The sequence below is a fragment of the Mycosarcoma maydis genome, chromosome 9 (assembly GCF_000328475.2).
Source record: "Mycosarcoma maydis chromosome 9, whole genome shotgun sequence".
Taxonomy (NCBI): domain Eukaryota; kingdom Fungi; phylum Basidiomycota; class Ustilaginomycetes; order Ustilaginales; genus Mycosarcoma; species Mycosarcoma maydis.
The window spans coordinates 241,235-253,261 of NC_026486.1; the positions used below are offsets into that span (position 1 = coordinate 241,235).

At 54.4% G+C, this 12,027-nt stretch overlaps 4 protein-coding genes across 4 annotated transcripts; 2 read left to right on the forward strand and 2 right to left on the reverse strand.

Moving 5' to 3' along the window:
• Nucleotides 1–665: 665 nt before the first annotated feature.
• Nucleotides 666–2,555, reverse strand: UMAG_03475 (putative Na+/phosphate co-transporter; the record flags this gene model as incomplete). The annotated part of the gene is made up of 1 exon (XM_011391629.1): nucleotides 666–2,555. The coding sequence occupies one exon, from the start codon at nucleotides 2,553–2,555 to the stop codon at nucleotides 666–668; it is 1,890 nt and encodes a 629-aa protein (XP_011389931.1).
• Nucleotides 2,556–4,165: 1,610 nt separating this feature from the next.
• Nucleotides 4,166–5,347, forward strand: UMAG_03476 (uncharacterized protein; the record flags this gene model as incomplete). Its single annotated transcript, XM_011391630.1, has 1 exon — nucleotides 4,166–5,347. The coding sequence occupies one exon, from the start codon at nucleotides 4,166–4,168 to the stop codon at nucleotides 5,345–5,347; it is 1,182 nt and encodes a 393-aa protein (XP_011389932.1).
• An 819-nt stretch (nucleotides 5,348–6,166) lies between these two features.
• Nucleotides 6,167–10,066, forward strand: UMAG_03477 (uncharacterized protein; the record flags this gene model as incomplete). The annotated part of the gene is made up of 1 exon (XM_011391631.1): nucleotides 6,167–10,066. The coding sequence occupies one exon, from the start codon at nucleotides 6,167–6,169 to the stop codon at nucleotides 10,064–10,066; it is 3,900 nt and encodes a 1,299-aa protein (XP_011389933.1).
• Nucleotides 10,067–10,209: 143 nt separating this feature from the next.
• Nucleotides 10,210–11,574, reverse strand: UMAG_03478 (uncharacterized protein; the record flags this gene model as incomplete). The annotated part of the gene is made up of 1 exon (XM_011391632.1): nucleotides 10,210–11,574. The coding sequence occupies one exon, from the start codon at nucleotides 11,572–11,574 to the stop codon at nucleotides 10,210–10,212; it is 1,365 nt and encodes a 454-aa protein (XP_011389934.1).
• Between the last annotated feature and the right edge of the window lie 453 nt (nucleotides 11,575–12,027).

Consider the following 12,027-nt stretch of genomic DNA (forward strand, 5'->3'; position numbering starts at 1 on the left):
TGGGAGGTGAACCACAGGGGTTTGCCACATGCAGGTCGTGTGGGCAGAGCACAGAGCGGTTTCCTGATTTCGGCTGCCACACGCAGGTCGTGGGTGCAGAGCACACACTTTATAAGACAGCACTTTCCTTCTTCTGGATGAGCTGGACCTCATCCACTCTATTAGTCTTTTATCTTACTGTTTACTCGCCATCGCGAAATTCTCTACGACATTACGTTTGTTCGACTAAGTTAGTGCAGCAATTCATTATATTGCTGCCATACACGCTTGCGCCCTTAGGCCTGTGGATCAGCGTGTTCAAGATCCAAAACCTACACCGACACTGCAGCACCTACACTGCAGACGGAACCTCAACCGTTGTGGTGGAACCTCAACCATCACTAGATATCATATAGCAGAACACCGTCGTCTTGAACGCTCACGAGGTGCGCTGCACGCTAGACGAAACCGAGCTACGCCGCATCACCGCTGGGTGGAGCGTTCAACACTTCCGGCCGATACCGCGTCCTGTTTCGGATTTCCCAACTCATTGCGTCATCCGCACAAACCGCGGTCTTCAGGCACAGGGTCGTGACAATGAAATGAGGCGAGTCGTATCTAATAACAAGTCAAGCGTGCAAAATGTACATGGCGCGAACGGGATCGGGAGCGATTTCGAGACCAGATCAAAGTACAGGTGCGGGAGTGTACCAGCTCGGGGCATTGAGGACGATTGCGAGCAAGCAGCCGCTGATCAAACCAGCGATGGGGAGAGTGAGGATCCAGCTAAAGAAGATCCAAGCGAGCATTTTCCAGTTCATCGCCTTGTAGTCACCGTTACAGAGACCAACAGCGAGCGTCGCGCCAGTAATAGATTGTGTGCTCGAGACAGGAAGGCCTAGATAGCTTGCAATGACTACCGTGATACTTGCGCCGAGTTCCATGGAGAATCCACGGCTTGGTGAGTGCATGGTAAGTCGGTTACCTAGCACCGACATGAGCTTCCAACCATACGTGCCGAGACCGATCACGATGGCTGCACCACCAAAAGCGAGGATCCAGATCGGAACGGGTTCCTTGCTTTCCGGGAACAGAGATGTGGACCAAATCGAGTAGACCACAGCGAGAGGTCCAATTGCGTTGGAAACATCGTTGGCGCCGTGTGCGAAGCTTGCTGTGCATGCAGTCATGACCTGCATGAACGAGTAGAGGTGTTCTACGCGATTGTCGTACTGTTCAGCCACCGCATGCATCTGACGCAACTTTGCCTTTTCCTTCTCGGAGCCGTGCGCTTGCATAGCGTGAATGTCGGTCCTCAACCCCGCCGAGACACTGTACCACATCCAAGGAAGCATGTTATACCGAATGATGGTGTACAGGTTCCACGGCTCCAGCCAGCTACCTTCGAACGTACGGTATGCCGGTGGTGTGGGTCGTCCCGGTGTGTGTTCCGCAGGTAATGCGTGCGCACCTTCCAGTTCAGCCTCGACGCGTGCAAGATGCGAAGGGCTGTCGTTGCAGAATCCAGGCTGCACGAGCTTGGCATTCTTCTCTTCGGTCGAAGGCGAAGAACCGTGCGTATCGCTGTTGGCACCCGATTCAATGTCGTTGGAATGGTCGATGCGTTGCAGAGCTGCACCAGCAACCACTGGCTGCGCACGTACGGCCGCCGCCGTACGCTCCGAAACCGCCTGCTGCTCCGCCGGCTCGTCAAAGTCATGCAGCTTGTAGTCCGGTACAGCCATGTCGGCAGTGACCGCATCCTCGGGTGCAGGTCGTCTCCACAGCAAGGGACCCATGAAAAAGTGGTACCACTTGAGCGTGTAATCACCCTTGACCACCTTTCCATGAACATAAGGCAGCCAGAAGAGGATGGACAGCAGTGCCACTACTGACGCGGTTCCCAGAACCGCGGCAATCGTAGTGCTCGGCGGCAACTCGTCCAAGTTGAGCGAAGGCGATCCCTTGACGATGATCGACACGGTGAGCACACCGGATACGATGAAAAAGTAGACAGGCGCAGTCCACAAGCCCACCATCACCGGGTTGCGCGACTTGAGCACGACCAACTTGGTGATCAGGTAAACGCAAGCTGCACAGACACCTGCGACCGCAGGAGCGATACCCCAACTAGCAAAGATCTGAGCAACACCGTTCCATCCCCACTTGACACCGTTAGCGCCGCTGACGGCGATACCCACCCCGATCACCGATCCGACTGTGGTGTGCGTTGTCGAGACAGGCATCGCATTGCGAGTTGCAAACGTGAGCCAGCTAGCCGATCCGATGATGGAACAGGTGAATGCGAGAAGAACCACCGACGCGTTGCCGTTGAAGACGTCGAGGTCGATAATGCCGTTCTTGATCGTCGATGCCACACGCGCACCCACAAGAACCGCTCCGAGGAACTCGCAGAAAGCAGCGCACACCATCGCTTGGCGGAACGTGAGCGATTTTGACGACACCGACGTCGCAAACGAATTGGCCACATCGTTCGCTCCGATACCATACGCATTGACGAACGCGCCGATCATCGAAAACGCAAACAGATAGTCATAGTCGTGGTACTTGGGCATCTTGGACACCGACCTCGATGTGCTTTCCGCCTACTCGCGGGACAAAGCTACCAGAATTAACAGGGTACGGATAGGAAGTGCTAGTCAGACGCCTGCTCTAGAGTAGAGATGGCCCTTTGATCGCGTGAGAGAGAGGTCGCGCTTCGTGTTGGTGTAAGTCCGACTTCTTATCGTCTCGACATAAAAGCTCTTATATGATTCGGAACCCCCCCCCCCCATCTTTACTTGCCACATCGAGAGCACCGACTGCGACCACAGTATCAGCCACGATCTTGGCTTGACCTGCCTGAAAAGCAGGCAAAACCAAAACACAGACATCAACCACCAGATTGAAGCGGCGCCTTGAGCTGAGCTGGCACAGACAAGAAGAAACTATTCTTGACGGATAGCCAAGACATGCTTGTATGCAGAATTGGTTCGACGTCTGCCCTGAAAAGACGAACGTGGACACATTGCATACATGCATAAGATTCAAAGAACAAGCGCAGAAACGTACGGCCAAGGCGGGGCGGGGCGGGACAAGAAAAGTCCGACTTGGGATACTGGTCGGACAACCCTGGCTACAACATCAGCGAGCCGAGCTGATCATGGTGAACCTTGAATGTGGTTGTTGAACAAGCATTTTTGCGAGGGCTCCCATTCACGATTCGTGAATCACGAATGGCACAAGTCCAGGTTGTTAACCGAACCGGATAGAGTGCACGTGCAAAGCAGGAACCTTGGCTGCCCTCTTCTGATACAACTCTGCTGACAAGCACGAATGATGAGCGAGCAAAGTTGAAGCAAGAATTCGACCATCTTTCGGAAGCCATTCCTTGCGCAGTTCACTACCTTGAAGCCATTCAAGATTCTATTAATAAAAGCCAAGAAAACACTCCAGTGAGCAACAGGACTTGGCTTTGGAACGTGTAATCAAGAATCGTGAATCACGAATGTCAGCGTAGAGCAAGGTGAGCTTGCTCGAGCAGCGCTCGACGTGCACCATGAGCCAAATGCATCGCCAAGAATTGTGCGAGTTCTTGGCGCAAGTGGACAGCACGATTTGCCAAGCCGACGCGAAACTCACAATTCGTGATTCGTGATTGACGATTGTGTGTGTTGAGTGAGTGTCACTTGGTGCTTGTCTGAGCCACGCGTCAACGAATTCACGATCGTGAATCCAGTCAAAACTTTCGGAAATTTTCCTAGTCTCCGGCAATCAGTAATCAAGAATCATAAATCGAATGTCGAGCCTCTTCCGCCACATACTCACGACTGTATGAACAAGGTGAACGCACCTGCGAGACACATAAAGTATGCACGACCAAACGCAACGGAGCACAGAGCACACATGAAACCATGCTATAAACGTAGAAATTCTTGGCTGGGCCGAATATAGTCCATGTCCAAACAGCCTGGGTCGGATCGGCTATTAACCGATGTAATACCCACGAACCGCGAATCGTAACCGTGACCGTGACCCATGTTAACCCCTCGTGAGTATCAGTCTTAACAATCTATCCTTTCAAAAGGTCTCAAAAGGTCCCGCGCCCGTGCCACTTTGGAGATCTGCCCGATTTCCAACAGAAATTATCTTGATCCTCACCACCACCCTTACCACACACTGCGACATGCTCTCGCTCGCTCAGCATACCACCCACGATGCCGTGCGTGGAATGGTGCACATCGGCCTTGGCCTTGTACTCAGCGGTACTGTCTATGCACTGAGTGGGTCACATGTTGGATCGCTTGGCAGATATTTTTTCGCCAAGCCCGTCCACTTGGACAACAGTACAGCAAGTCGGGTGGCTTGCGATCTCGACTTCGCGCCTTGGGAGATGAACTGGCTAGACCGAGGCTTCCTGCTGGTATTTGGCGTGCTGTATAAAGCGGTCAAGGGGGCGTTCGGCGATAGTCTCGGCCTGCAGGATGCGAAGCAAGTGGTGGAGCTGCCAAGGTTGAATATCTCATGTCCTGTCACGGTGAATGCGCAGCAGACGCAGCTTTACGAGCGTGCTGTTGCGCTCGATCAGCCGCAGACAGCACAAAGCAAAGACGCAGAAGGCATCACAGAGCCATTCTTACTAGCAGCGATGACGAACCAGCTGATGGTGTTGTTGGTGGTACATCCTCGATTGCCTGTCTCACCTCTAGGTGGTGTCAACGTTCGAAATCAAATTCACTTGAGTCCAGCAACTGACAATGACGCCTGCTCGTCACTGAGGGCTTCTGCAAGCGTTGGTGGTAAACACAATCTAGCAAGGTTCGTCAAGAGAGGCATTGAATTTGACATTTGCGTCGAGGTACGTTCCTCCTCCAGCAATCAGCTCATCCTGCGCCAGATCATCACCATCCTTGCACCCTGCAAGACTCACATCGCCTCTTCTACCGCGACAGCCGCAGGTACAACACCAGATCCTGCTCCGCAGTACGACACCATCGGTCAAATCAACATGCCGTCTTCCGCACCCCGAATTTGGAGCCGAGTGTGTGGCGATTACAACCCGATCCACGTCTCATCGCTGCTAGCAAAGCTGTTTGGATTTCGAGGAAAGATTGCACATGGAAATCACGTTGTAGCTAGAACACTCAACTTGCTCGACTCGAAACAGCCTGGCGGACGAGCGACCCGACGAGACGGAGGAAAGGGTTGGTGGATAGAAATGCAGTTCAGACGTCCGATGGTGCTTCCCATTCGACTCGGGGTACAGGTGCAACGAGCAAGCCAAACAGGCAATACATCCAACTTGCAGTGGCAATGTGTGTCAAACGACGGCAAGCCACACATTTCTGGGTCGATTGCAAGACTGTGATGCGGCACCGACTCAACATAGTCGTGAGTGTGGTATCATTGCGTTGCGAAGCGGCAGATTGGATATGTTTCACCATAACATTTTGTGCCTCCATCGACTATCTTCTCCCCTTGTCTTCGGCTGGGTTTCCACAGTACCTAACTGAATCACTGGAATTGTGAAGTGGTCCTACTTCGCATGTGGGGGCTCTCGTCAGAGGTGAAAGAGGAAAGCAATCGTCAGTACAAAGGTTGAAGTTGGACCTGATTGATCGGCCGGATCGACTAGATCGTGGATCGGAATGGAATCACGATAATTGCAGAGAATCTCGATACACGATCTAACATACAGTCACTGTCACGCCCACGTCCGTCTTGCATGTCGGTGGTTCCACTCACGACTCACGACTTGTTCCGTCTTATTCTTGAAGCCTAACCACTGTATCAAAAGGAGGTGTATACAACCCATCGGAAATCGTGAATCGGCTGGGTTTGTAATCGCGATGAATCTTCAACTGTTTTGCACGTGTTGTACGAACAGTAGCCAAGTCACGAGTGGAGTGCACGCACCACCTGAGCTAACTTAGCTCCACTTGTGCGGAATCACACAAACACAAGCACAACATTCGCAGTCATGTGAGTTAAGTTATTCAATTCCCACACCCAGCCGTGAACGCGTCAGAACACAGAATCACGAATCACAATCGTGAATGCTGAGCAAGAACTCACGATAGTTGGCCATTCCTCTTTTCCTTCGACACCATTCACCAGCTACGCACCTTCCGACTTCAAAGGCAATCGCACCTACTCTCCAAAGGTCAACGCCGTTATCGAATACGCCATGTCGTCCTCATGGTCTCACACGGGCATCGCGCCTCTCCTCGAGCGCATGAAGTCGCAAGACGCTGATTTCCGCTTCATGGCCCTGAACGACCTCATCACCGAACTTTCTAAGGACAGCTACATCCAAATGGATGATAACACCGAGAACAACACGCTCCGTCAGGTGCTCGCTCTCATGAAGGACTCGAATACCGAAGTGAAAAACATGGTCGTTCGTTGCCTCGCCATCCTCGTGCCCCGTCTTCGCGAAAAAAACATGCAGCATGTCCAAGACACTCTCATCGAGTACATCTCGGTCAACAACGACGAACTCAGAGACATCGCTGCGCTTGCCCTCAAGACGGTTACGGCAAACATGCCTGCGCGATCATCATACGCCACCATTGCGCTCAACAAGCTCACTCCAAAATTGCTCAACCATGTCGCAGACGCATCTGCCTCGCAAGAACTTCTTATCGACTCTCTCGACATCCTAGCAGAGCTCATCACTAAATTCGCAGCTGTTGTCACCGGTGCAGCGTCTCTCCAGAACGCGCTGCTCAAGTCCGTCGTCCCTGCCATGCGCCATTCGCGTCCCGCAGTTCGCAAGCGTTCCCTCACTGTTCTCGGAGCCCTCGGCCCCTGCGCAACTTCCGACATCTTCACTCAGCTCTCGGTACAACTCAGCTCCGACCTTGCGCCAAAGAATGTCGTCGACACGCGCAAAACAGCTGTGCAGCTTATTGCCATCTTTGCACGCACCTGTCCACGAAGACTCGGTCGCCGCCTCCCTGAATTCATGCCTACGATTATCGAAACAGCAAAGTACGATGACGACGAGCTGCGCGAGACTTGCCTCCAGTCCATCGAGCTCATCCTCTTACGCTGCCCGGCTGAGGTCACCCCGTTCGTGAATGCCTCCATTGATCTGGCCATCACGCTCATCAAACACGACCCCAACTACGCCGGCTTTGACGATGACGAAGAGATGCGCGACGCCGACGACACCTTTGGCCAAGACGATGACGAGGATGACGACCTCATCGATGACGACTACTCCGATGACGATGACATGTCCTGGAAAGTACGACGAGCATCAGCCAAGGTCCTCAACGCAGCGCTTACCAGTCGACCAGAGTTGTTGACGCAGAACGTCGGCAATGTCGCACCTATCCTAGTCACCCGCTTCTCGGAGCGCGAGGAGAGCGTCCGCCTCGAGATCCTCGACACCTTCCTCGCGTTGCTCAAGCAGATGCAGCTTTACGCCGGTGGTCCACAAGCTACTGAAGTCATGGGTTCAAGCTCGGTCTCGTCCGCGAATCAGGCGGCTGCCATCGCTGCTGCTGGCGTTCTCAAGCGCAAACGCAACGAGACTGATGCTGATCACGTCCAAGGCTCTCCGCGTAGCCAGCTCCTTGTTCTCGTACCTGCTATTGCCAAGGCTCTCAATCGAGAGATCATCTCAAAGTCGATACCAACACGTCACAAGAGCTTTGTTGTGCTGCGCGAACTCGTCATTGTCCTACACGGCGGTCTCGAAGCGCACATTGGCACCATCCTCGCGCATACCGAAAAGGCTCTGAAAGGCGCAGAATCAGCCGCTTCGGGAGGATCCAATCTCAAGGCAGATGTACTTGGATTCTTCCGTGTTCTAATTCTCACGCATGCACCAAAGAGCTTTGACGACCAGCTGCCTGGTCTCGTTCCCATCCTTGCTGCCTCGATCGAGGACAAACTCCACCGAAGCTGTGTCGAAGCCTTTCTCACCTGCTCGCAGCTCGTCTCGGTGCTTCGCCCCCTTGGTACGGCCGCTGCCGGTGCACATGGTGCTCGTCCCGGCCAATACAAGACATATCTGTTGCAGATCTACGCTGCCACTGTGGCGCGACTCAACCGCCTCGACTCGGACCAGGAAATCAAGGAGCGCGGTATCGCCTGTCTCGGTGTTTTGCTTGCCCACGCCGGTGACGATCTCGCAGAGAAGCACCGTGAGTGCTTTGACCTTCTCACGGCTCGCCTAACAAATGAGGTGACGCGCTTCATCACGGTCAAAGTCATTACTCAGATTGCTGCCTCTCCGATTTGCGCAGGTGCAGCGTTCGATGCCTTTTTACGCGACTCGATCTCCGAGGTCGCAACGCTTTTGCGCAAGTCGAACCGCCAGCTGCGTCTAGCGGCTTTTGATTGCCTTACAGCTGCCCTGTCCCGCTCTTCTACAAAATTGGACACAGCTTCGTCCAATTTGATCCTGGCCGAGGTGCAGCCGTTGATCAACACTGATATGGACATGAATCTGCTTCCGCACATCCTGCGCAGTGTCAACCTGATCCTGCTCAATGATCCAGCAACGCGCGAGCCGGTCCGTGTGTCGGTGCTGCCACACATCTACTCTGTGCTCAGTCTACCCATCGCACAAGGACTGGCGATGGAGTCGCTACTCGAATTTTTGCGACTTTATGCCGGCGCTCAACCAGCCTCTGCACCCGAGACGGTAGAGGAGCTACTTGCTGCTCTTGAGGCCGCAAAGGGCTCTGTCAGTGGTACACACGTATATTCGACTGTATCGCGCTGCATCGGAGCCGTGTGCACGGTTTCCGACGCCGCGAGTGTCAATGTCGCTGCCCAAGCGACGGCAACGCTCGAAAGTTCGAGCAACAAGGACACAGACGTGTACTTTGCCTTGCTGTTGCTGGGAGAGCTTGGTCGATCCAACGACTTTTCCACCCATGCTGGACTGCTCGACCGCGTCCTGCGCTTCTATACAGCCGACTCGGAGGAAGTCAAGATGGCAGCTGCATTTGCGGTCGGCAATATGGCCGTAGGTGCGCTTGCGGTCTTCTTGCCCGCGATCGAGCAACATGTTCGCGCTCGCTCGGACGACAAGGCGTCGAGTCATCGGTTCCTGTCATTGCATGCACTCAAGGAGCTCATCACGCACGGATCTGGCGAGCAGCTCGCTGTTGTGGCCGACCAGGTCTGGCCGGTGCTGTTCGAGGCATGCGAGACCAAGGAGGAAGGCGTGCGCTCGATCGGTGCTGAATGTCTTGCGCGCTTGACACTGAGCGAGCCGATAAAGTTCCTTGCGCTCTTGCAGGAACGACTGCGCTCGCCTTCCGCTTCGGTGCGCGCGACGGTGCTTGCAGCAATTCGCTTTACGCTCTCTACCGAGTCTTCAGCGGCGTACGACGAGCTACTGGCGCCGGCGCTGGTTGACTTCCTCGCTCTGCTCAGCGATCCCGAGCTCGAAGTTAGGCGCAATGCAACATTCGCTCTGAACTCGGCAGCGCACAACAAACCGTATCTGATTCGTGATCATCTCGTCACGCTTCTCCCTTTGCTTTATGCTGAGACGCATGTACGCACCGAATTGCTGCGAAAGGTTTCTATGGGGCCTTTCCAAATCGTGACCGATGACGGACTGGATCTACGCAAAAACGCATACGAGACCATGTACCAACTTCTCGACTCGCTCTGGTCGCGTCTGCATCTGCCGGATTATCTGGACCGCGTCATTGCCGGGCTGTCGGATTCGGACGACGGCATCAAGACGCTGTGCTACCTGATGATCATCAAGCTGGTCGAGTTGCGATCGAGTGTTGTGCGCACAGTGCTCGGTGCAAGGTTGGAAGAGCTCGCCGAGCCAGTGGGAGCGACGCTGAGGAGTAAGTTGAAGGACACGGCTACCAAGCAGGAGATCGAAAAGCAGGTCGAGCTCCAGAGGTTCATCTATAAAATGCTCGTCGTGCTCACGAGGGAGCTCGATGGCGTAGTGAGCAGTGTGGGGACGCCGAAATTCGGCGCTTTGGTGCACGAGGCAAAGTGTGGAACAGCCACTGCGCTCGTAGGCGCAGGAGCACAGTCGGCTCAACCAGGCGCGCTCTGGAGGGAGATCGAGGCGTCGTTGGCTTCTTCTTCATAATCAGTCTACACCAACTTGGCCTCAGACGCACATTCGTGATTCGTGATTCACAGTTCGCGGATGCACACAAAGGAATGACTACATCTTTAACGGCTTAGCGCTGATATGAGAGTTGGTGCACGGTGGTATTTTGAATCAGAATGTCAAGTGGTTGCGATAGCCACGGTTCGCAAGGCGGGGAAAGCGTCTTTAGCGCTCAGTACGAGCACACCTCGCTCGTGCGCGATGTATCCTTTGACGTAGCCTTTGTAGATCAGGGTTGCGAGGATCCATTCGAGCTCCTTGATTGAGTACTTGAGCCGAATGAGGTCGGTGGATGTAGCGTGGTGGAGGAGAGTGAGGGTGAGTCTGGTAGGTCTTGTATTGGTGGGGTTGAGTGGTAGGCTGAGCCAGATGGTTTTGAGGAGCGTGCGGAGCGTTGCGTCTCGGGCGCGTTCGATGGCGATGTACGTGCCGCGTTTGACGAGCGAGGATTCTATGGTTGGGTTTGCAAGCGCTTGGTCGAACGCTTTGACGTCGCCGGTTCGGAGCGCGCGTGTGAAGGGCTGATAGACGGCGAGTTTTCGACCGATCGGCGTGGTGGGATCGAGCAGCGACGGATGTGGTAGCGACCCCTTGAGCAGCTTCACAGGGATCAGGTAGGTTAAGATTAGGCCCTGGTTGATCAGTGCGCATCGATGACACATTTGTAGGCTTGCTTGCAACTCGAGCTCGGCGTGATCGTACTCCTCGTTGAGGAAGGCTAGTACTCCGACGTAGTATCGGAACGTGACTTGTTGGCTGCGCGGGTACGCACACAGGTCCGGGAGATCCGCTGCGTTGATCGCCCTCAAGATGTTGCGACACAGACCGACGCTCTTGAGGCGGAAATACGTCTTGAATACCATGCCGACCACTTCGTATGTTCCCCATTTGCGCGATTCGTGCATGTCTGCATTCCGATCCGCTATGCACGCGCTAAACGCCTTGTTGAGCTGTCGGGCGCACTCCTCCAAGCGCTTGTTGGGTTGCGTGCTTCGGGTTGGTGCCCAAGTGTTGGACACGCTCGCAATGTGTGCGGCCGAGTCCGCCTGCACTGCCAACCATCGAAGATTAAGGCACAGGATCCGCAACAGTGGCAAAGCCCACCTTCCCGGCGTCAACGTCGAAAAGTAGCGCACAAACGCGCTCACCACCGAGTTGTACGCATCAAACGCTTCACCGAGCCTCTCGGAGCGCGTTTTGCCCTCGCCATCCACCGCATCGCTCGCGCTAGCCGGCAGCGACGACGCAAGCGAAAAACTGTACAGCGACCTCAGGTGATTCACGCACATGTCTTCCCATGGCGACCCCAGGTACCCGGAACACTTGCGAAGCGAACATATCATCCCACCCGGACGCACATCGCCCAGTTCTAGCAAAGCCGACGCAGCCACACCTCCCCCAATAGCAAACAGCTCCGCCAGCGCGTGCCCGTCGCAAGCCTGACAAGCCGTGATCACCGCATCCGCAAATATGGACGGTTTCATCCTCCTGTGTCAACCGAGTTGTTTGACCAACGTCCATCCGACCAGTGTGGTGCAAGAGCCATCCCAAGATCCCTCCACCCAAACACACTCAACAACCCCAAACGTATTGGTGAATTTCGGAAATCGGGACTGGTCTTGATCCCCGATTCGTGAACGTGTCTCCCTTTCTTCCTCGACACGATTCACGATTACCACACCGCGTCTGGCACCACCATCACAACTTGAAACTGCCTCAAAGATCACGGCTGAGCATCGAAACAACATCCTCGCCATTCAAAGGCAAATCAATACAAACAAAAACAGGAAACACTACAAACATCCGCTGCCGTTTGTCAGGAAGACCCCACAAATTCGCACGCCTGCTTCGTGCTTGGGCCTCCCTCGACGATCGTAGTCGAAACAATGAATACACACATGTGGGCGGAATCAGGATCCGTACGAAAAAGCGGTCTT